At 41.6% G+C, this 25,082-nt stretch overlaps 3 protein-coding genes across 4 annotated transcripts; all 3 read left to right on the top strand.

The window, feature by feature from the left end:
* Positions 1-1,358: 1,358 nt before the first annotated feature.
* LOC311173277 (keratin-associated protein 1-5-like) lies at positions 1,359-6,686 on the top strand (the record flags this gene model as incomplete). Of its 2 annotated transcripts, none has more annotated exons than XM_084237136.1 (2): positions 1,359-1,486; positions 6,239-6,686. In XM_084237136.1, the coding sequence occupies 2 exons, from the start codon at positions 1,359-1,361 to the stop codon at positions 6,684-6,686; spliced, it is 576 nt and encodes a 191-aa protein (XP_084093262.1). The 2 variants fall into 2 exon arrangements, with proteins under 2 accessions (XP_084093262.1, XP_084093261.1); XM_084237135.1 differs by having other exon boundaries at positions 1,359-1,531.
* A 2,284-nt stretch (positions 6,687-8,970) lies between these two features.
* On the top strand, positions 8,971-9,378 carry LOC311173279 (keratin-associated protein 1-4-like; the record flags this gene model as incomplete). Its single annotated transcript, XM_084237138.1, has 1 exon — positions 8,971-9,378. One exon carries the CDS (start codon positions 8,971-8,973, stop codon positions 9,376-9,378), a length of 408 nt encoding a protein of 135 aa, XP_084093264.1.
* Positions 9,379-24,216: 14,838 nt separating this feature from the next.
* KRTAP3-1 (keratin associated protein 3-1) lies at positions 24,217-24,519 on the top strand (the record flags this gene model as incomplete). The annotated part of the gene is made up of 1 exon (XM_084237144.1): positions 24,217-24,519. One exon carries the CDS (start codon positions 24,217-24,219, stop codon positions 24,517-24,519), a length of 303 nt encoding a protein of 100 aa, XP_084093270.1.
* Between the last annotated feature and the right edge of the window lie 563 nt (positions 24,520-25,082).

Raw genomic sequence — 25,082 nt, 5'->3', positions numbered from 1 at the left:
AAGTCACAGAAGTTAACATTTTTAGCACTTGAGATTTTTTTGCAGTCTGCCTTTTATATAGGCTTTTAAAAAAACACACATACAGGGCCTCCCCGGTGGTGCAGTGGTTGAGCGCTGGGCTGCGAAGCTGCCCGCAGCCTCTGCAGCGCTGGTTCGATCCCCAGCCCCCGGGGCGAGGGTCCCACATGGCGCGCAGACTCTCCTGCCCCTCCCGCTGCTCCCCTCAGTGTACTTCCTCAGTCTGCCTGCTCTGCTCTCCCCTCTGGCTCTGGTGGATTCTTTCACCCTCCCGCGCTTCTGACTATACCCAGTACTTGTTTAAATAAATAAATAAATCTTTAAAAAAAAACACACACACACACACACATACAAAAAAAAATCTCCAGGCACATGTCTAATCAACAGTGTTATCACTCACCTTAAAAGTTAACTCTGCCTTTCTTCCCTTTACTCTAAAACATCTTGAAGAAAGTGGGCCAAGATTTTCTCATCTGCTTTGTCCCTTAGAGAAATGGACCTATGGACATTGGTTTATATTGACATAGGACAATGGTTTGTATCTAAAAGAGGGAATTAACTGTAGTGGTTAAAAGAGTTTAGTCTGGAATCAATGTGGGCTCCAATTTCAGATTCACCTTCAGTTAGTGTGAACTTGGGCAAGTTACTTAAATCTGTTTGTGGCTCAGTTTCCTCTCATGGAAGACGGAAGTGACAACCATACCCCCTATGGGTTCCTGTGAAATTAAATGAACTGATACAGCCAAGTCTCTCAATTCTATGGGCACATGAGCTGTCAGTAACAAAATATTGACAGTAACAACCTGTCCACATTCCCAGCCCCGAAGGAGGCAGCCCTGTCTGGAAGCTGAGCGTAGCCTTGCATCACGATGAAACCAAACCTGAAAAGAGCAGCAGTCCACGCTGGAGGCCACCAAGCTGGGAATGGAGCTGCCATGTGAGACCTGGTGTTCAATTATAAGGGTCATCATTGAGTGACATTGACACCTCTTAAAGGGGCAGCATTACTCAATTATTTTTTGGCCACTGAACAGATTTCAACAAATGTAGAAATTAGGAGCAAGGAGCCGATGAACATTAATGACTAATTGATCACGGTAAAGAATTGTCATTGAAGACCAAATAAAATCAACTTTCAAAGGCTTCTAGAGGATGAACAAATAACTTGGAAACAGCCCAATTATCATTCAGAGACAAATTATTTAAACATAAACAAGGAAGGCCTTTGAAAATTATGTAAACAGCAGCTGATCTGGACTTATAAAAGGCCCACAATAGAAGTTCCCACCAAACTCAAAAATTCCCCAAGCAACCCCATTCTCAGCCCAACGACTGACACCATGGCCTGCTGTACTACTAGCTTCTGTGGGTTTCCCAGCTGTTCTACTGGTGGGACTTGTGGCTCCAGCTCCTGTCAGCCCAGCTGCTGCCCCACCAGCTCCTGCCAGCCCAGCTGCTGCCCCACCAGCTCCTGCCAGCCCAGCTGCCACCCCACCAGCTGCTGCCAGACAAGCTGCTGTGTCTCTGGCAGTGGCGCTGGCTGTGGCACTGGTGGTAGCATTGGTGGTGGTCAGGAGGGTGGTCGCGGAGCTGTGAGCTGTCGCACCAGGTGGTGCCGCCCTGATTGCCGAGTGGAGAGCTCCTGCCTGCCCCCCTGCTGTATGGTGAGCTGCATCCCCCCAACTTGCTGCCAGCTGCACCATGCCCAGGCCTCCTGCTGCCGCCCATCCTACTGCGGACAGTCCTGCTGCCGCCCAGCCTGCTGCTGCCACTGTGGCCAGCCCACTGGCTGCCAGATTACCTGCTCCCAACCCACCTGCTCCCAACCCACCTGCTCCCAACCCACCTGCTCCCAACCCACCTGCTCCCAGCCTACCTGCTCCCAACCCACCTGCTCCCAGCCTACCTGCTCCCAACCCACCTGCTCTCAGCCTACCTGCTCCCAACCCACCTGCTCCCAACCCACCTGCTCCCAACCTACCTGCTCCCAGCCCACCTGCTCCCAGCCCAGCTGCTCCCAATCTACTTGCTCCCAACCTACCTGCTCCCAGCCCACCTGCTCTGAGCCTACTTGCTCCCAGACCACCTCTTCTGAACCCACCTGCTAAAATCCAGGTTGCTGATTTTCAGTGTGAAATTTCAACTTCCAATGAATTCATGAACTAATTATCTTTCAACCACCCCTGGTGGTTCTTGAACTTTAATTTGGCTTTGTGACATGGTGCTTTACAGATCTACCTGGTTCCATTCAATAATAGAAAGATCTTCATCCTTCCACTGAGGATGCCAAAACACAAATTTGACCCAAAAAGTGGGAAAACCAATTTGTCTTGGGATTGGCCTTCAGCAAAACTCCCATCTTACTCCTCCTGGCTCAGTGCTGCAGAGGCTGTAAAACCACCTGTTCTCAGACGCATTCACTTCCTATACTCAACTGTCCTCCAAATTACACGTCCTATGAAAGGAGAATATTTCAAGGTCTAATAAATTATATATATTTGGTGCAGCAAACATGTCTCTCTTTCATTATTGGGTGTGCTCGTGATGTATATACACACACAGAAGATTTTAATCTGGTTTTTATATTCTATACTCCTCTTCTTATGCCATATTAGGAAATTTGATCAGGTTCAGTGAGTTTAACTCTAATTAAAAAACATACAGAAAATTTGATTATCTAGAGCCTCAAAAATAGCACAGACACTATTTACCTTACCCTCACCTCTCACAGTACTTGATAGCCAGAAAGTTATAGAGATCAACATCTCTGAATCTAGAGTCAGAATATGACTTATTTCTCCATGACTTATAGGGGAACTGCCCTTCAGACAATCTTCAAAACAATGGTATAAGTACTAATAAATCACAGTCTTTTACATGTGGTCTAGCAGAGTAAAGTAAGAGGGCTCCAAGTTGGAAAAGACTCTCAAAGCCTTTCAATTAAAAGGAGGTTTTTATTGCAAAGTTGTTTTCCCAGTTCCTAAGCTGGAAGTAGAGCTAATAAATGTCTTATTCTATTTTTAAAATCAACATATTAACTTTTGTTTAAAAATGTTCACTTAATAGAAATACACATATATTTATTCAACATATACATGAATTTATATATAACATTCGTGTACAATGAATTTGTATACATTTAAATGTAGGTCTTAGGGAATGCATCATAAATATGTAAGAATTTTTGGACAAGAATTAAGATTAATTCATTTTTCCTTAGACAGGAGGAGACAAATGGTATCCTTTTTTATTAAGAATATCACATTAGTTAAAATTACAATGCTTTATCCACTCAAGGTTAGTGAAAAATCAAGAAATACGAAGGATGAATAAAAGACAAAGTAAACAAAGGATGATTTTCCTGACATACATCTAGAGATCTGGTCCAATACAGAAAACATTGTTGAAGAACAAAACAGAATTAGAGACATCTTGTCCCTCTGAGTCTAACTACTGATCACTTTTAGACATCACTACCTAATTAATTCCTCTTGCTGAGAAAAAATATACAGATAAAATAACACATCACTTTGGTAATATGCATTTATTTGGTTTTCATTATTATCATACACTGCTAACCATTCATTTTCTTTCTTTTTTGTTCAACAAGCTGGGAAGTCTATATGTATGATGGTGCAGATGGCACTATGTAGGATACCAGTGTGAATCAGACATAGGGAGATCATTTAAGGGGTCAATGATCTAGTAGAGCAGTTGTGTAATTCTATTTATGGAGATGTATAATAAATTGCTTCATCTTTCATATAAACAAAGCAATGTTCAGAGTGATCAAGTAACTTTTCTGAGGTATCTCAGTCCCTAATAGTAAAGCCAGTTTGAGAAGCCCATTTTAGTTTAATTAAATTGAGTTTTTGATCAATAGTTCAGTCCCCTCCATCACAAGCCCATGCATAATCACCTAAAGTTGGACCCATTTAAAATCTCTACAGCTTAAAATTCAAAAACACAGTTTTTAAAATTGAATAAATGTGCTACATTCATATATCAGAATATTACATAGCTATATAAAATAATTAGTAATAAGTATAAAATAAACCAACAATTGGAAAATTTCTGAATTTAAACTATATTACAAAGCTATAGTAATCAAAACTGTAATGTACTGACATAAGGGCAAACAAAATAGGAATCCAGAAATAAGCCTCACATGTACAAATGATTTTCAACAAATGATTCAACAACATTTTCAACAAGGATGCCAAGACAATTCAATGGGAAATGACAGTCTTTTCAACAAATATTCCTGGAAAACTGGATAGCCACATCAAAATAATTAATATTGACTCTCATCTTACAACATCTATAAAAATTAACTCAAAATAGATCAAAGCCCTAAATATAAGAGCTAAAACCATAAAATTCTTAGGAGAAAACATAGGGGAAACACCTCATGACATTGGATCTGTCAATGATTTCTTAGGCAATGCACCAAAAGCATAAGCAGCAAAGGTAAAAAACTGATAAATTAAATCAAAATTTAAAATTTCTATGCATCAAAGGACACAATCAACACAATGAAAGGGCAATCCACAGAATAGTAAATGATATTTGCAAATCAAATCTCTGATAAAGGGCTAATACCCAGAATATATAAAGAACACCTATAATTCAACAAGAACAACCACAAAACAATTTTAAATTGGGCATGGAACATAAATAAAGATTTCTTCAAAGAAGATATACAAACAGCCTATAGGATCATGAAAAGATGCTCAAGATAGGAAATTGCAAAGAAAAAACCAATGACATACCACCTCATGCCACTACATTGGCCACTCTAAAAAATCCAAAAAGCATTGTCAAGGACATGGAGAAATTTAATCCTTTTTGGAGGGAACCCATTGCTGGATGAATTGATAAACAATCTGTAGTATGTACATGCAATGGAAGGTTATTCAGTCTTAAAAAAGGAAGGAAATTCTGCCACATTTTACAACAAGGATGAATCTTGAGGACACTATACTAAGTGAAATAAGTCAGTCACAAAGATAATACTGGATGAATCCATTAAGGTGAGGTGCCCAGAATGGTCAAATTCACCAAGACACAAAGTTAAATGGTGGGTGCCAAGAAACTTGGAAGGGGAGAATGGGAGCCTCATTATATTTAATGGATAAAGAATTTCAGATTTGAAAGATAGAAAGTTCTAGAGGCTGTACTATTATTATGTGAATATGCTTAGCACTAGTAACCTATACACTTGAAAGTGGTGAAACATAAGTCTTATGTTGTGTAAATTTTACTACATTAAAATTTAGTAAATATTTTTAAAATATAATGATGGGAGACCCTGATTTTACTGAGAAGGTGTAGATATGCTGGTTTGTGTTTGTGAAAACAAGGGGAAGGGCATCAAAACATGCACCAAACTGTTAAAATTGTCTCTAAAGTGCTAGTTTTGAAAGGAATGGGGGTGTTTGGTCTAGGGGGAAAGCATGAACTTTTCTTTATGTGACTGTATTGCTGACTTGTTGGAATGTGTGCCTGTGGCTAGAATATTTTTTTAATTTAGTAAAGTCAGAAAAAAAAATCTATAAGCAAGTCATAAAGGTTGCAGCTGGGGATTGCACATTGATGGTGGAAGGCACAGAATACTCCTTAGAGCTCTGAAGATGGTATTTTGGCACAAACTGGTCATAGGAAAGCAGCTTCTCATGCATGTTGACAAGTCAGGTGATTCAGCTTATGTTTTGATGACAGTAATTTTAGCCATTCCACGTCTGGCAAATTGTTTATGAAATCACAATCCTTAATTGAATGACAACTTAGGAAGAAAATGTTGAGCTTAGATAAACTTGACCTAAAGGTTATCAAAGGACAGCTGGGACAGTGTAAGCCTGGGCGGGGGTTGGGCCATGTCTAGTCGATCATGTGACTTGCAGAGAGGAGCTGCTGTGATGAGCTTCCATAGGAGCCTTCACTTTTGATTGAAGAGCAAGGAAGAAACATAATGAGACTTAATTGAAAAATGACCAAAGCTATTGAATGCTATTTATACCTTTCTAAACAACTCAGGTCTTAGCCAATCAGAGACAGACTTTGCAAATGGTATCAAGGAAAGATGCTAAATGTTAGGGAAATACACAGGTCCAGGGAATATATAAAGGGCTGCATGTATACGTTGCAGTCAAAACTCAGAAACTCTTAGCAACCCTACTCTTAACCTACCTCTTGACACCATGGCCTGCTGCACAACTAGCTTCTGCGGATTTCCCAGCTGTTCTACCGGTGGGACCTGTGGCTCCAGCTGCTCCCAGCCCAGCTGCTGCCCCACCAGCTGCTGCCAGCCCAGCTGCTGCCCCACCAGCTGCTGCCAGCCCACCTGCTGCCTCACCAGCTGTGGTGGCTCTGGCTGTGGCTCTGGCTGTGGCTCCGGCTGCGGCATTGGCGGTGGCCTGGGAGGTGGCTCTGGGGCTGTGAGCTGCCGTGTCAGGTGGTGCCGCCCTGACTGCCGCGTGGAGGACACCTGCCTGCCCCCCTGCTGTGTGGTGAGCTGTACCCCCCCAACCTGCTGCCAGCTGCACCACGCCCAGGCCTCCTGCTGCCGCCCCTCCTACTGTGGACAGTCCTGCTGCCGCCCAGCCTGCTGCTGCCACTGCTGCCAGCCCACTGGCTGCCAGATCACTTGCTGTGAGCCCACCTGCTGAAAGCACAGTTGCTGACTGAAAGGGGAAGCACAGCAAAGCTGCTCTTTTCCCTGAAGAAGTATTCTGTTTTACCTGGATGCTAAGTATCAGGATGTTTCTAAGCCACACAGAAGTAACGAAAATCATAGTCAGAACCTTCTTGGATGCTCTGAATTAGCACACTGGAAGTGAGTGCCAGTTTACCAAATGTCTGGCCGTCCTGCCTGGCTCGAGCAGCGTGCCAGCATGGGTGGTCTGTTCTTTCAGTGACACCTCTGTTCTCCTCCCTGCTTCTCGAACTCAACATCAAACTGCTTTTTCCTAGAATAACCCCTGTTTCTCTCAAATAAACTGTTTAAATGAGCAAGACAAACTGTGTTATTTTCCTCCTTTTATCTTTAAGCTTGTCCACCTTTGGTTGAAATTCAAGAATATATTTGCATTTTGATAATGAGCTTAAGGCATAAATATAAAGTCTAAACCAAAAAGTCTAAATACAAACTACATATTGTTGCACCCCATCAGTTAATAAAATGCTCCCTGGGCTAAATCTTTATAGTTATTCAAATACTTAGAGGCTCTAGTCTGTTCCAATTAGGTCTGACCCCAGAAAGCCTTTTGAGCTAGAATTTTCAGGTTAATCAACGTTATGGGATTTCTCCCTAGTGTATTTCTGTTATTTTTAATCTCCTTCTACTTAATATTCTACATGTTCTCTTTATAAGGGCCCAATATCTAAAGAAGTTGCATTACCTAAATGAAATATTTTAAAATATCCACCAAATACTATCTGTCAGATAGTTATCCATTTCCTAAGAGCATGTCAGTATAATTCCTAATTCTTGGCTTAATGTCATCTTCCCGCTGACTCCCCTAAAATCCTCTCTAAGCTTCAATTTCCAATGCTCATTCCATTGACTGTGTTATGAGTGTAGCTCTGGTCTAAATGCGAACAGAGCAGCTCTGCAGGTACCCAAGGGCCACCCCACCATTTTATAGACACATGAAAAATGAAGAACTGTGAAGAACTAAAAATGAATAAAAATGAAGAAACATGAAGCAACTATCTACTTTTCACCTTACAACCCAATCTGAAAGATGTTCTCTTAACAAAGACCAAAAGTACCTCTCCTCATTTGATTTTTTCAGTTTGTCATTAACTACTTGAATGCAACACACAAAAATATGACAGGATAAAATATAGAAGACTTAAACAAAAAGACTTTCCAAGTGATTGGTAAGTTTCCATCACTTACCTTTATCATTTAATTGGCAGCAGTCACAGATCACACACAAGACAATACATTTCATAGAAGAATAAAGCAGATAGCAGTGCACTCCTCAAAATGGCCCAGCTCCCGGATTATTTTTCCCCAAGTCTTGCTTTAACCATAAAATGTAGATAAAACATTTTCAGCTTTTCCCAGTCTCTTTTCGACAATAACAAGGATCCCTTCGCGAGAGGTACTACGGCTTGAAAGTTCTATTTAATCATTTATAAGTAGCACAAGCACCCATGAATCATGCTTATACTCCACCCATTTAAATCAGATTCAATAAACATTTACTAAGGTTCCACCAGAAGCTAAGCACCTACTTGCCTGCCTATCTATCTATCTATCTATCTATCTATCTATCTATCTATCTATTTATCCATATATCCAGCTATGTGTCATTTGGTTCACAAGAAAAGATCTTTGGCCCGAAACACCAATAATATTTACATATTTAAAATTATTTGAAATAAAAGAAACTATAATGATTATATGTTTGATGCTAGAGTAAATGAGTTTGAAGCTTTTAATTATATACAGATCTCTTTCCATTCAGTGGATGTCTTGATGCCCTGCATTCAAGAGAAATCAGTTCTATCTCTCTAGGAGGAAAAAGAATAGTCAAATTTAAGACCACAATGAGGCTTAACCCTACAGATCTGGGCTGAGTGCCCTGTACTGTAGTAACTACCTATGCAAAACAAGGGTGTTGACAGGGATTAAAATGGGAGGACTCTTTGAACATGGGAAACCACAAGCATTCCAAAGAGCAAAGGACTAACATAAAGAGTCCGCCTGAAACTATAAAACGAAGTAATTTCTAAGTGGTTGTTCATAATGTGTCAGAAGTATTTCAATGTAAGCCAATCAGTGAACCACTAAAGAACAAATTTAAACAAAAACAAGGAAAATATGTTAAGAATTTTGTAACTATCAGCTGGCTCAGATATATAAGGGCCCGGTGTAGAACTCACCACCAAAACTCAGAAACACCTCCAAGCAACCCAACTCTCAACCCAACTACTGACACCATGGCCTGCTGCACCACTAGCTTCTGTGGATTCCCCAGCTGTTCTACTGGTGGAATCTGTGGCTCCAGCTGCTCCCAGCCCAGCTGCTGCCCCACCAGCTGCTGCCAGCCCACCTGCTGCCTCACCAGCTATGGTGGCTCTGGCTGTGGCTCTGGCTATGGCTCCGGCTGTGGCATTGGCAGTGGCCTGGGAGGTGGCTCTGGGGCTGTGAGCTGCCGTGTCAGGTGGTGCCGCCCTGACTGCCGCGTGGAGGACACCTGCCTGCCCCCCTGCTGTGTGGTGAGCTGCACCCCCCCAACCTGCTGCCAGCTGCACCACGCCCAGGCCTCCTGCTGCCGCCCCTCCTACTGTGGACAGTCCTGCTGCCGCCCAGCCTGCTGCTGCCACTGCTGTGAGCCCACCTGCTAAAAGCCAGATTGCTGATTTTCAATAGCCCTGGATCCAATATCTCTGAGCAATTTATCTCTTCCACCTGGATCAGTAACAAGTTCTTAGACTTCTATTTGTTTCTTTGCTGTGGGGACCACCAAGTTCGTGAACCTCGCAGTTTGGATTTCATTCTGCAATGAACACCTCGGTCCTTCTCTGCAGACACAGGAATGCTGCAAATTCACCTGCTGATCATCAAATTGCTTTTAGATACACTCTTTTATTTTCTTGCAGAGTTGCAAGTTACTACATGTTGTAGAATTTATCCTTGAGAATTGACAACCATCCAATTTTCCCACTTTATGATCTTTTTTTGCTTCTGTTTACCTAAAAATCCTTCCAACTTGAAAGGCACCAGCGTATAACCAAGTGACATTCCTCACATGTCACCAGAGAGAATGGAAGTTCTTCCTTCAACATTCCGCTTCTAAAAAGCAGGTTATATGTTTCCATATCTCAACATGTGATTCTAGCTCTTTTTTTAATCATCATGATCTTACCTGCTGGTTACTGCAGTTATATCTGTGATTCAATGTCTTTTGTCATTTCTTAATAAACTTTACATACTAGGCAAAGAAACCAAGGTCTGTGTCTTCACTATTGATAAAATTTATCACTATTGATAAAAAGTTCATTGCTTTTAATTCAAGAATGCCTACATCAACTAAAAAGATTCTGCACAGCAAAAAAAATAATAATAACTAAAATGAAAGGAAACCCTACTGAATGGGGGAAAATATCTGCCTACCATACATATGACAAAGGATTGATAGCAAAGATATATAAAAAAACTCATAAAAGTTTACTAAGACAAAACAAATAACCCAACCAAAAAGATGGGCAAAAGAACTAAACAGATACCTCTCCGAAGAACACATTAGAATGGCCAAAAAGCGCGTGAAAAAAAAAATGTTCATATTTATCATTAGAGAAATGCAGATCAAGACTGTAATGAAATACCATCTCACACTTGTGAAAATGGCCCATATCTAAAGGACCAGAAGCAACAAGTGCTGGCAAGGGTGTGGAGAAAAGGGAGACTTGTCTTACACTGCTGGCAGGAATACAGACTGGTCTAGGCCCTGTGGAAAGCAGTAAGGAGGTATAGCAAAACATTTAACACAGATCTGCCATTCAACCCAGTAATTCTGCTCCTAGACATTTATCCAAAAAATTCAAAAACACTAATTCAAAAGGAAACATGCACCCCCATGTTTATTGTAGCACTGGTTACTATAGCTAAACTATGGAAGCAACCTAAGTGCCCCAGAACAGATGAGTGGATCAAGAAGATATAGTACAGATACATAATGGAATACTACTCAGCCAACAAAAAGATATACTCACACCATTTGCAGCAACATGGATGGAGCTTGAAAGGATAACACTAAGTGAAATATGTCAGAAGGAGAAAGATAAACATGGATGGTGTCAATAATATGTGGAATATAAAGTTAATTAAAAATCAGATAAAGACAAGCTGAAAAACTAATCCTTGATAAGTCTACAGTAATGAGATGTCAAGGGGGAGGAAGGAGGAGAAGTATAGTGAGGGAGAGAGGCATAATGGTCTGGGGTAGTGGAGTGTGGGTGAGTTGGCGGTGGGTGAGCTATGGTGGTAACACCTGATGGGGGACACCCCAATGTTACCTCAGTTAAAAATTAATTAATCTTTTAAAATAGAATGCCTGCTGAAAAGAAATACATTTGTTTCCTTTAGAAAGATACTGAAGTCCTATATCTTGGATTCATTCATTCGTTCTCTGACCACTTCTAAAATAGGGACTATGGACATAAGAAAAATGAAAAATTATTTCTTATCTTTGAGGACCTTGTTTCCCAGACAGTAAGAAAAATATCTGCATGAGAATAGCTGCATACAATATGACAAGATAAATTGTATTCTCTTAGCAATTGGTAGAAGAATTCCTATTAGGGAGATAGATGTGCTTGTGATCAATATGTCTTGACATGCCAACTTATGACAGGTGTATCCCCCTGTGACATACACACTCACAACCCCTCAGCCCTAAGAGAAGGATGTGAAGAACTACACATGAGACACGGAGAGGAACATGTTTTACTCTGGAAAGGGGCTCTGGAGAATAAAGAAGAGAAGCGAGATCTAGTTAGAAGGTCATGAATATAGCTCTACAATTTCTCCCTGCTATGCTAGCAAATTCGCATGATCCTGTGAAGATCAGTGAAGGGACTGGGTTTCATGCCCACGTTGATTTAACGGAAGATGGAGACAGCCCAAGAACCACACATGGCAGGGCAACCCCAGAAAGTAGGACCTGAGAAAGTTGTAGAATGGCCAGGGATGGCCACTACTGTGGGTAACAGCAGTTACATAGACTGTAAAGAAGATTGAAGAATCAGAAACAGAAATTCAAGACAAAAGAGATCACTTCCAGAGCAACTGGAGGACTAGGAGAGGTTTCACGGGAAGGGAATGTTTGAGTTGGAACTTGAAGGTTATTCTAAATCAAAGGAAAAGAGTGGGTTTAAAAAAGAGCCCAACCTGCACCCCTATTACAATGGCTAACATCCAAAGCATCCAAAATATATGGGTGAAAATAGCAATGTGACAAGGTAATTGCAAGCTGGAGAAAAGTTGGCAGAAAAATATGAACTGTCAGTGGTTGCTGGTGGGAAAGCAGAATGACACCACCACTTTGAAAGACACTTTGGACATTTCTTACCAAGTTAAACATAGGCTTGCCCTGCAATCTAGCAATTGCACTTTTAAGCATTCACCCAAATAAACTGAGAACTCAGGTCTACACAAAACCTACACATGAATGTTTATAGCAGCTTTATCTGTAATTGCTAAAAATTGGAGCAACCAATATGTCCTTCAACAGGGAAATGGATAAACAAACTAACAGTTGTATTACATCTATACAACTAAACACTACTCTGTGATTAAAACAAATGATTTCTCAAGCCACAAAAAGATAAGCAGGAAACTTAATATATATTGCTTATTGAAAGAAGCCAGTCTGTGCAGGCTACATAGGTGATTCCAACTACAGGACATTCTGAAAAAGGTCAAACTATAGAAAAAATTAGAAGTTACCAAAGTGTCCCACCTACCATTTCTATAGATGCCTGTAGTCCCACATCAAATTACAAGATTTTGAATTTTTTTAAACTTCAGCTATATAAATGGAGCTGAGGATAGATCTATGAAATCTAACCAGAAACCAGCTGTGGGCTTCTGAGAAAGTTTTCCTTTCTTGATAAAAATGACATATTCACATGGATTCTTCTTCATACTTTGAACACAGATATGATCTTAGAGCTACAAAATCCCAAGAAATGAAGAGACACTGATCTTGACATGACTGAGTGTTTGAACCAATGCGAGGAGCCACCTGCCTTATGAGGAGAATACGCTGTTTGATCAAGCCCATAGTTGTTGGCTGTTCCACTACTGAAAACTGAAGCCTCTCCTGAAGGCTGTGCTAGGAGACAGACGCAGTGAACTCAAAATGGCAGCTTCCTAAATATGACTCTCAAGAGGATGGGAGCTGCATAAACAGTTCAATGATGGCAAAAAGACACCAATTACAAAGTATAGAGAATTTTTTTAAAGATTTATTTATTTATTTATACAAGCACTGGGTACAGTCAGAAGCGCGGGAGGGTGAGAGAATTCACCAGAGCCAGAGCGGGGAGCAGAGCAGGCAGAAGGACCGAAGTACACTGCTGAGGGGAGCAGTGGGTGGCAGGAGAGGTCTGCACGCCATGTGGGACCCTCACCCAGCGGCCAGGGATTGAACCGGCACTGCAGAGGCTGCGGGCAGCTTTGCAACCCAGCGCTCAACTGCTGCGCCACCGGGGAGGCCCAGTATAGAGAATTTTTATTGACCTTAATATGGGTAGGTGGATAATAGAAAGAAAGGGAAAAAATGGGGGGGGCATTAAGGCAATAAAGAATGGAAGAAATAATGAAAAGGAAGAGACAAGAACAAAATAGAGGAGAAAAGACAGAAAGAAAACACAGGATCCCCCATGGAGAAGAGCACTCTGGTCTCCATGGAAACCTGGAATCCCAGAGCAGTGAAAGCCAAATTGCAACATTTTGCTACCAAAATAAAAATAAGAGTATTTATTACAAAACACATCAGATATATGGAAGGAGTTAGAATGCTTTGACCCACACAGATTTGGTTAATTTGTCTTGATAGCTCTGGAATGAAATAAAGGGGGAACCTACTAAAGTATTATTTGATCTCTTCACCTACATGGTCTGGGAATTGTGTTGTTTTCCATTGATGCTACAATAAATTACCACAAGCTTAGTGGTTTATAACACAGTTTATTTTGCACAGGTTTTGTAGTTCAGAAGCACTGCAGGGTCTGATGGTGTTAGGGGAAAGGATGTCCTGCACAAACTTCATACAGGCTTTGTGGACTCCACTCCCACGTCGTCAAGACACCAGGAAATACAAATCCATGATCCCCAAAGGGAGGTTGTGAAGATGTAAGGGCGGAGTTAAGCAGCCATTTTCTCTGCTTGTGTTTATAACCAACCATGTGAGTGAGGCTCGCTCTCTTGGCCAGGCAGCACTTGGTCTCAGTGGGTCATTTGGGATTCCAGGTCAGCAGAATGGGTAGGACGCATTGAAGAATTTATCTCCCTCTTTTTCTCCCTGAGTTGTTCATTTCCTCATTTCCCCTTTTCTTGTAAATAAACCTTTGATTCACTTTTTGTGTGTGCCTGCAGTTTAAGTCCCCTTTAAGCATGCAGGTGCGGACCCAGTCAGGCAACCCATTTTATATCGGGGTTGTCCTGTAACAATGGGATGCCTCAAGATCTCAGTGGAGTAAAATCAGGGCACCAGCTAGTCCTCATATGGGGCTTGGGCTCCTCCTCCAAGCCCATTGTTGGCAGGATTTTCCTTACCATGTTTTTTCAGGAAGTGCTCTCCACCTTCAAGTCAGCAAGGATGGGTCAAGTCCTTCTTACACTTTGAATCATTCTGACTCCCCCCTCCGCTGCTCTCACTAACTCCTCTGCTCTCTGCTGGGGAAAATGTTCTGCTATTAAGATCAACTGTGATTATATTGGCCCCATGTAGTAATCCAGAATATTTCCCATATTTTAAAGTCAACTGGTTAGGGAGCTTAACTACATCTGGAAAGCCCTTCTGTCATGTAATGTAACATATTCATGGACATGATGAGGCTCAGAGGTCATGAGGGCTAAGATTCTGCCCACCACAGGGATTATTAGTTACTGAGTTGACACAAATGCCTGGAGACCCAAAGTGTCAGTTTGATCTACCAAGAAAAGTGGTGACTGAAAGAGGTGTTAGTTGGAGTCTTAGCTCACATTTACATCTCAGTGGAGCTAGTACGCCCACAGATCAATTCCCCAATTTGTGAATATAACTCCAATGTAATTGGAATCATCATGCTTTATAACTCTCAGAATCCCTACACTGGATCTCTGACCTGAGGAATAAAGTTCGGAAGGTAAGAAAGGCCAAATAGAATCCCCTGGAAATTCCTCTCACTGCAAGGGTTAGCAAACCAAAAATAATACATATGTATGGGGAGACCAGAAATGACTTGAATAAATCCAGGATGGGTATACTTACCATCTCCCCACTTACCTCAATCATTTGTCCTATGGAAAAAGCAGACAAACCTTGGAGAACAAAGAATAATTATCTTTTTATTATTTTAAACTAATTAAGGTAATGATCCCAATGGACGCACTGGATGGAGTACCTTCCATGGAGTAAAACAACATAGCCCCCAGCACCTGGTATGCAGCTATTTGCTTTCGCCTGGTATGACTAACACTAACTTTCCAAGTATGGCCACAGGGCTTTGTCACACTCCTGTTCTCTGTCATAACATACAAGAGAGCTTCATCACCTGGGCATTCCACTTGACATCACTGATGACATCATGCTAGTTGCTTATGATGAACAAGTAGTAGCAAGTACTTTAAATGTCTTCATAAAATACATGTGAACTCCAGGATGGGGGATTAACCCCACAAAAATGAAGGAACATCTCAGTGAGGCTCCTGGACTCAAATTATCTAAAAGCATGTGAAGATCTATTTTCCAGTTTTTCCAAGAAAAAAAATTGTTTCACCTAGAACTATCTTCAGCCAGGAAAGCACAACTCTTGGTGGATGTTGGATTTTTTTTATTTTTTTATGCATATAAGAACTTGGGTATAGGCCAGACGTACAGGGGAGTAAGAGGGTTTGCCAGAGACAGAGTGGGAAGCGAAACAGGTGGATTGACCGAAATACACTGTTGAGGGGAGCGGCGGGTGAGACAGGAGAGGTCTGCTGCATTATGTGGTGGTCCAGGCTGTGCCATGTGGGTCACCTCCCTGCCCGGGGATCAAACTCATGCCGCAGTGGCTGCAGATAGCTTCATAGAGCTGTGACTTAACCCCTTACCCCACCAGGGAGGCCCCTGAACATTGGCTTTTGAGGTCAACAGACATGATATTTGAGTGTGTTACTTTTATCCATTTACTAATAACCTAAAATACTGCTAGTTTGGGGGGAAGAGCAAGAGAAGGCTCTGAAGTCATAGTGACAATAAAAGCTGTTTGCTTATAAATAAAATTGAAATGTGAACCCAACTCTGACCCCAAACTTCATGAAGAAACAATGAAATTAAGGAACTGGAAGTAAAGAGTATGTGGGGAGGCTCAGCTGACTTCAAGACAGCTATTCTGGAAGCCTCGGGCTTCAGGATGAGTTCTTCTTTGTGCCATCTGCTAAGTGGTCGCTCGCAGCTTCACACCTTCCTCTCTGAAGGCCAACCTCTGACTGAGCTGTGACAAGCCCTGCAAGGCCCGGTACAGCTCTGCCAGGCCCTGCCACTAGGGGGCAGCAGAGGAAAACTGCAACGCTGGAGGAGGAACAGCGACTCCTTCCTGCCCGTTTTCCTACCTCTGCTTCTTGGGGACTTGCTGTAGCCTAGTGATTTCCAGGAATAACACCGCAGGGACCCTGGTGCACTCCAGCAGCCGCAGATCCTCGCCTCATCAGCACTGAAGTTCACTTGGCAGTTATCTCAACCCTTGCAGAGCCAGCTTCACTGTGCTGCTCTCAGCATCAGCCAGCCTGTCTCCAAGAAGTCAACCCTCCCTTTAAATAGCTCATTTAAAAAAAAAAAAAAAAAAAGGAAAAAATATGAAAGTTACTAGATTAGTAGAAAAAAATAAATTAGGTAATTTTGCCTTTTGTAAAATAAAAATAAATAAATAAATAGCTCAGTTTTCATTCCTTCCTTCTTCCCTTTAAAGAAGCACTCAGCCCTAGGGCCTTCTTGAAGTTCTCTTGCTTTTATGATGTTCTGGCCTCCACCCACGTTTTTTAATGAAGATAACTGGTTTACAAACCTATGTGACTTAGAGGTTTAAGGATCACACTCCTCAGGTGTATGTTCCTGCATCACACCACCAGGGCAGAGAAGACCCCCATATAGTCACTGTGCCCCCTCCCCACTTGGCTCTTCAACCTCCCTGCCCCACTATGGTCGCCTCAATTCTACAGTCAGGTTTCTAGGGTTTGCTATAGGGCTGGTTTTATCTGACCCTTTGTTTCTCTGTATTCCACAAATAAGTGACTGCAGCCAAGATTTGTCTTTCTCTTTCTGACTTCTTTCACCTAGGGTAAGCCCTTCCAGTTAATTTGAAGGGATGCAGCACTCCTGTGTTCATTGCATCACTATTTACAATAGCCAAGCTGTGGGAACAACCCAAGTGCCCAAAGATAGATAAGTGGATTAGGAAGATGTGGTATATAGACATAATGACTTACTCAGCTATAAAAAAAAAAAAAAAAAGATAAACTCTTGCCTTTTGTGACCTCAGGCTCCCTTTTTACCCTTTTAGTCATATGGTTAAATATTGCTAAAAATTCTTCATCTAAAATTCCTTTGATTCAAATCATGGGTGTGGTTCTTAGCTCCTGACTGGTTCCCTAGCTGTTTTCTTACTGCCTTGAAAAATTCAGATTATTTAGTAAGCCACTTGCTCAGACTTTTCACTTATTTAATTTAGTTAATCATAGCAGCTGATTATGAGAAAAGTCTCTGAGCTTTGGAGGTGGCATTCAGAGAATTACAACGTTGTATGCCTGCTAGAAACTGGCTGAGGAACTAGAGAGGTTATATGATACCACTGAGCTCTGTAGTTAAATCAACATTCCTATAACAACCTCCCATGTGAAGTGGGCTTCGCCAGTGAGGACTGAGAGCAGACAATCCTTTGTTAATTACTGACAGAGCCAGTAGCTCTGACTTAAGAAGGCTGCTTTCCATCATGCTCACTCTATTAAATGCCAATAGGCAAAATTAGTTTTAAAAATCCAAGGATTCACAGGGATTTTGAGACACTTCAAGGAAGAAAATGTTGAATTATCACATCAACTGGTGCATGAAAGCCTTGGTTAAGACCGGGGATTTGAGAGTTAGGTAAAATTGTTTTTGTGAGACTAAAATTATTTTGAAAGATACTAATCCAAAGCACCATGTATTAGTCCATACTGAGACTATCATTTCTGTGCATATTCCTTTTTTCTCCAAGAAACAGATCCAGAGAAACAGGTTTGATATACTACATAACCCTAAAATCCAAATTTCTGACTTTTAGCAGACTAATATTTGAAACATAAAATTCTAAGACTTTTGACTTGTCAATTTTTAACAAATTTAATAAATTTTATTCAAAATTATGTAATTTTAAATTTAAAATTAGATTCAATTTGTTTTATTTAAAATAAATACAAACTGAGACAAACTAAATATTTGCCCAAAAGGAGAACGTGAAGGAACTCAGGATTTTCAGAGCAGCTAACGTGAGAAAACATGAGGACATCTGAGAGTCAAAATGACAGTAGTTTAGGCAACAGCCGCGAAGAGCTCAAAGCAGGAGGGATTCATGGTTCTGTACCAGGTGCTCAGGAAGAGACAAGTAATAGAATCCAAAAGCTAGAATTCAGGAAACTTCAACCCAACACTCATCATTTTAATGATTGGAAGAGACAGATTACAGAGACCCACACAAAGTTGGAGACAGAAATTAGTGTGAACCAGGAGCTGAGACTGAACGTAATAACATTTGTTGTACGTGATTACACACTACCACAAACAACTTGTTATATTGTTTTTTGAGTATAGTTTTTACTCTTTGATTGCTCTAAGGATGTTTTTAAATACAGGGGTGGACAAAGGATAGGATGAGAAAGGAATCAGAAGACCTGAGTTGAAAGTCCAATCTAGGGTCTCCCCTGGTGGCGCAGGTGGTTGAGCATGGTGCTGTGAAGCTGTCTGCAGCCTCTGCAGTGCCAGTTCAATCCCGGCCGGCCAGGGAGATACCCACATGGCGCAGCAGTCCTCTCCTGTCTCTCCCGCTGCTCCCCTCAGCAATGTATTTCGTCAGTCTGCCTGGTCTGTACCTCACTCTGTCTCTGGTGAATCCTCTCACCCTCCCACACATCTGGCCTGTACCCCGTTCTTGCATGAACAAATAAATAAATCTTAAAAAAAAAAAGAAAGTCCAATCTACCACTGTGACTTCAGACAAACCCTGAAATTTCTCAGAAGCCCGGTTCTTATCTTGTCTATCAAATTAAGGTTCTAATACCTCACAGTGCCTCTTGAGTACCAAATAAGTTTATCCATAATGATATTCCTGACACACAGTAACTGCTCAATGATTATTTTTTCTCTACCTCTTCTCTATTCAACTGTATGACTGTAGGAGTTGCAAATCCTGTAGACTACTGGGTGAAAAACTAGAATTCAGGAAACGTGAATTGTTAATGCTAGATATGCTATTGCCAGATACTTAAGTGTAAGGGGAAACAGCTGAGACACTAGGAGGAGGACTGTCTGGAGTCAGGTTTTGCTCCATTTTGGTGGTTGGTCCTTCTTTATCCTCCTCACCTGCACTCTTAGAACTGAACAAGAACTAGGCTCAGTGTGGTATATACAAATACCAAATAATTATGTTGCACACCTGAAATCAGGTAAATTATATGTTAACTTATTTCACTTTAAAAAATCAAAACATTCTTAATATTTGTGGGAATTTTCCCCTAATGTCATGCTCCTCCTTTTCTACTCTTCTCTTCATATATTCTATCCAACTTACCAAAAAGCCAAATTTCTACTGAGGAACATTGACCTACTATGATTGCAAGCTGTCCCAATATGTCTTATTCTTTAGCTAAAATTTCGAACTGGATTTAAATATGAATGTTAATGCATCACTTAACACAGATATGAATGCGAAACATAATAGAATTCAGTACTTGAGCTGTTAGAGATTTGCATCAGTCCTCACTGAGTAATAAACCTTTCTCAAATTATTAACAAATCACAGACTTATTATTTATATTTGTGATGACTGCCTGCACAAAAAGGCAAGTGGGCAGAGGGCACTAGAGAAACAGATACTGCTTCCTCATAGCCCGAGCAAAGACTGATGCCCCATGGACCTTCCCTGTGGCAGTGGTGCCTCTAATGGCTATGGTGTTATGGTGAAAATGGTGAAAACAGGAAAAAAATCTCTGATTTAAGATAAAATCAATCATAAGATACTGTTAGCAAAAATTCCAAGCATAAAAAAAAACCCAAGGATTACTATAGAATAATTATAAGATTAAATATTTCCTTTTAGATTTCACAAAGGAAAGAACTGAAAATTTAATTTCCCCAGCTCTGACATATATTAGGCATTCCATTTGGGACATTTCAAAGGCAGGTTAATAGCAGTTACTACCTTAATTTATACCTGACTACACTGGGTATAATTCTCTGTTGCTATCTGCTTGCTCTACAGCCTGTGATCATATATGGGAATTAAACTGAAAGTTTAGGGTCCTCAAGAAAAATAAGCAACACTTCCAGCCAGCAGAAGAAATAACTTGGCAGTTTTCTCAACCTTTACAGAGCCAGCTTCACTGTGCTCCTCTCAGCATCAGCCAGCTAGTTCTCCAGAAAGTCAACCCTCTCTTTAAATGGCACAGTTTTCATTCATTCCTCTTCGCTTTAAAGAGCCAACACTTCCAGCCAAGCTAAGAAACAACTTATAAATGTTTCCTCTAGAGTGGGACTGAGTACTGTGTGATCCATTCTGGCATATTCCATGAGATCATCTGTGTCCACATGAGACAGGGCAGAAGAATGAGCCCCTTTAGGTCACATACACTTACATGATAGCCCATATCACCTGTCCTCAAATAAAAAAAAAATGACTTCCATATGAAAGAAATCCAATTAAAGAATAATCTTCAGGGCAGCCTAATGAGTGGGCGAGAGTTATACAAATCTTAACTATAAACACACTCTGGAAGATTCTTCTGATGCAACTGGAAACAGTCCCCAAAGTCCACCATTAACCCAGATGCGAATCCCTTGATTTGCAAAGAGCAAAGTGGACATTCTGCACTGGAAGGATCAATGTCAGCAGCAGTCCTGATGCCAGACATTCTTTCTTCCAATCTCTATTATAAAAGAATTCACCAGAAATGTAAAAGATCATGCATTGAGGAAATAAAAATAAAGGCCAAATATCTTTACTTACAGGCATTTTTATTAGGATGACACCTTGCACAGGCTTTTATATCCTGCTCTTGTGAAGGGATGAAGGGTTCCATCAGGCTTACAGAAAATTGAGACGTCACGGAGAATTGAATCCTCAGCCTCCCAACACTGCCTTTCTGCTGACTCGGGCAGTGCGGTCATGGGAGGGATTCCTGAAGGACAGACAGCCACCCTGAAATCTGCGGAGTCACTGGAAGATGACCTGGGTAAGGCACATCCAGGCTTACAGCAGGCTGTGACTAACACACATAAAATGATCTTTTATCTTAGTCCAGGAACTTGGTAGTAGGCACATTTTTCATATTGTGTTGGAGCCTCCCGGGTCTTCATCTCCTGCTCCTTGTCCTGGCTCCTGGCAGCCCACTCTCTGCCGGCCCCACATTGAACCCATCATCAACTCCCTACCCTCACACCCCAGATGGCAGCTTTGGGGCTCAGATCCTCTGGACTATGAGTAAATCTGAAATCCATGGCCTCCCTTGATCAGCTTAACCTACCATCTACAAAAGCATCTCCCAAAATCTAGCACATCTGTAGTAGTAGCTCATCAGCCACGGGCATCCCTGCTCTTCCTCTCATCTGGACCATCTACTTTTTTTTGTTTCCTCCGGAGCCTCACTGTCATTTATTTCCTATAGAACACAGCTTGCATCGTTCCTTGTTAATCATCCAGTGGATTCTCCATGACCTTGTAATAATATCTAAACTCTATAGAACAACCTGCAAAATCCTATAGCTTAGCACCTGTCTGCCCCTTTGATCTCACCCATCATACTCTTTCATACACCCCATTCCCCTGGCAAAGACTATCCCTGACCCTCAACCCATAGCAGGCATGCTCACAACTCTGCCTCCAAGTCGCTCCCTGCTTTATTTTGTTCTGGCACTTGGCACTGTCTAAAATTCTTCTTTACCCCTGTTTACTTTTTTATTGTCTGTCTCCACCAGTAGAATGAATACCTTGACAACAAGAACCTTATCTGAACTGTTATTGAAATATGCTTGCACCCAGCATAGCATTAAGCATTTTGGTGAACAAATTAATAAATGAAAACAATGAATGAACATAATGTATAATTTTCCAGAATTTATTTCCATTCAAATGCAGACTTTTTATTAAGAAGTGTAAGGTATTGCTTGTGAGCCAGCATTCACAATCTTAATGACTTTAGAATCATTATTTAATATCTTTGCTCTCCATTTTACCATCCAGGGAATGGGTATACAGTAGAATTGCATGACTTTAAGAAATAAGGAAAAATAAGCACTTAAAATACTTAGCACTCTGCTTGGCACATGAGGTATACTCAACAAATGCCAGCTATGAGCAGGGGAGAAGATTACCATGGTCTAGTTACCTTAAAACAGGAATACTGTGGGGAATGATGTGCCATACAAATAGGGGTCCCCAAAAAACTGAATGATGTGATGAGACAGCCCACACGTCCCCTTTTCTATATTCCTGCTGAATATGACACCATCCAAGTCAGAGATCAGGTCCTCCTCAGTATTCCAGGAGAACACTCAACTAGCTTCTAACCACCTGTCCTGCCTTCAAATTCTCTTCTTGCCACGATCTATTTTGGTTAAGAAAATAAGATCTATAATCAACTCCCTTTATGGGCCTTCAGTTGCATGACCCCTTCCTTCCCACCAACCTTATGCACAACTAATCTAGAGGGTCAATTTCACTCTGACCAGAACAACATCCTCACAGTGAAGAGGAATAGACCAGAGTGGTTAAGAGCTTAGTGCCTGGCTGATAGCAGGTGTCCAACCGAAAAGGATTGGGCTGAATTGTTGGCATCTGTTGAAGTAAAAAATGGCTAACAAGCAAATTCTAGGAGAAAGAGCCAAGACTGCAAAAATCATTGTAGTGAGGCGGCAACAGCAAACGCAGTTTTAACCTTAAGCATTTCTTGGACCCATTATCTTGCTGATGGGCATCTTTTGGCTTCTGACTCCTCTATTTGTGCAATTTTCTGCTTATTTTTAGAGTCTGAGTCATTTTATGTAAAGATGAGTCAAGAGAATAGGTACACTTTTCAAATATTTTAAAAACAATAGATTTCTAAAGTTTACTAGTTTAATATTTTCATACATATTCTGAAGCAGCACACAAAACACATTTTGTGCCTTTAAATATTTAATTAATTTTATTATTAGGGTTTAGATCCAGTGTGGAAACCTCTCCAAGTGTACTCCGCAGAATACTAACTGATGAAAACTAACAAAAATGATTCCATGGTCAAGAAAATTTGGAGGAGAACACACACTCTGCCTCTTCATTGTAGAGTTATGGAGCACTTTAATTTATTAAAGATTCTGAGGGGTGTATCGATGAAGAACTCAGTATTTCCCAGACTTATTTACTAGACATCCCTCTAATCTTCCTTGAAACAAGAGTTCACGGAATTCATTTGGGGAGCTACTATACCCTTCAGTCTCTAAATGGTCCAATACAGAGACTCTTAACTAATCTTAATTCCTGATGTGGTTGGACAGTTTTAAGGGCATCCGTTGCTTCATCCAGATGGGTCTTAATTCCCACCTCCAGGCCCCTAAACAAGTTATGATCCAAAGCAAGAATGAAAGGAGTAGAGAAGAAATGATTTATTACTGTTCTGTAAGAATGTGCTTCTTTATACAAAAGCAAAATCCTCTGTAGAGATTCCACCCATTCATCTTAAGTCACTTGCTTAGAACCACAAAGAGTCAAACTAAAAATTGTATCACTCTTGCAAGCAGAAAGTCTGAATTATCACATAGATTCTTTGGTTCCTGGAAGAGCATCTGTGGGCAAGCTATCTTATCTCTTCACCTGGAAATACAACAAACACGAGGACATTTGCAGATACCGCGGATACCAGGCCCTCGTGAACACTGTGTAATGACCAGGAGATAATCACTCAGTGCCTTTGAAGACTGAAAGGAAGCTCTCCGTGCCATGACAAACAGCCGACACAAGGAGTCCTAATTTGACAACAAAGAAACCTGCACCCTTTTTATGAGGTAAGGAGTGTGTCTTAGGTAATAAACATTTAAGTAATTAGATGGTTTTTATGGAGATAGTTATAAACTGAAACATGGGGGAAATAGTTGGTAATAGGGTGACGCCCTGGGAGGTGGGTATATAAGAGCCAGAGCAGAAGGGAGAAGCACAGACACATTGAGAACCTTCTCTCCTCAACTCAACCAACTCCCAACTCCTAACACCATGTCTTGCTGCTGTGCTCCCCGCTGCTGCTGCAGTATCCCCACTGGCCCTGCCACCACCATCTGCTCCTCTGACAAGTGCTGCCGCTGCGGAGTCTGCCTGCCCAGCACCTGCCCACATGACATCAGCCTCCTTCAGCCTACCTGCTGTGACAACACCCCCCCACCCTGCTGTGAGCCCGACACCTATGTGGCCAGCACCTGGCTGCTCGGCACTTCCTACCCCACCCCTGGAATGAATGGGATCAACCTGACCACCTACGTCCAGCCCGGATGCCAGAGCCCCTGCGAACCCTGCTGTTAAGCACCCCGTCTTCCCAGAAGCTGAGTGATGTGTCGCCGAGGCCCTAGGTGCCCACCAGACTTCTGTCTACCAGCCTCCAGTTCCCAGGGCCATGTTTCCACAAGCATGGCCAACTTTTCATTCTTTCCTACTGTGGGCGGAGTTGGAGACCTTCTTTCTATCTTTCAGACTCTTTCACTGCTCTTTCATAAGTAGCCATTCTGACTATTCATTAATAAACTTCATTCTGACTTAGCAAATACAGCCTGTGGTTCCTTATTCTTGTGTTTCCTCTTAGAGGAAATGGGTGCCTCCCTAAACCTGAACAGCAGGTCATCATGCCCAAGGCGTACCCCAGCAGAACCAGAGCTCTGGTAGAAGCAGAAAAATTAGATACTGGGTCTGGGTTAAGATGTGAAAAATCCAGGGGGCCTCCCTGGTGGCACAAGGGGTTAAGCACAGCCCTGGGAAGCTGTCCACAGCCACTGCAGCACAAATCGATCCCCGGCCAGGGAGCTACACACATGGCACAGCAGACCACTCCTGACTCGCCTGCTGCTCCCCTCAGCAGTGTATTTCAGTAG

Source organism: Talpa europaea (assembly GCF_964194135.1).
Source record: "Talpa europaea genome assembly, chromosome: 7".
NCBI classification, from domain to species: Eukaryota; Metazoa; Chordata; class Mammalia; order Eulipotyphla; family Talpidae; genus Talpa; species Talpa europaea.
Note: the sequence above shows the minus strand (reverse complement) of the source record. Positions and strands in the feature narration are given on the sequence as shown.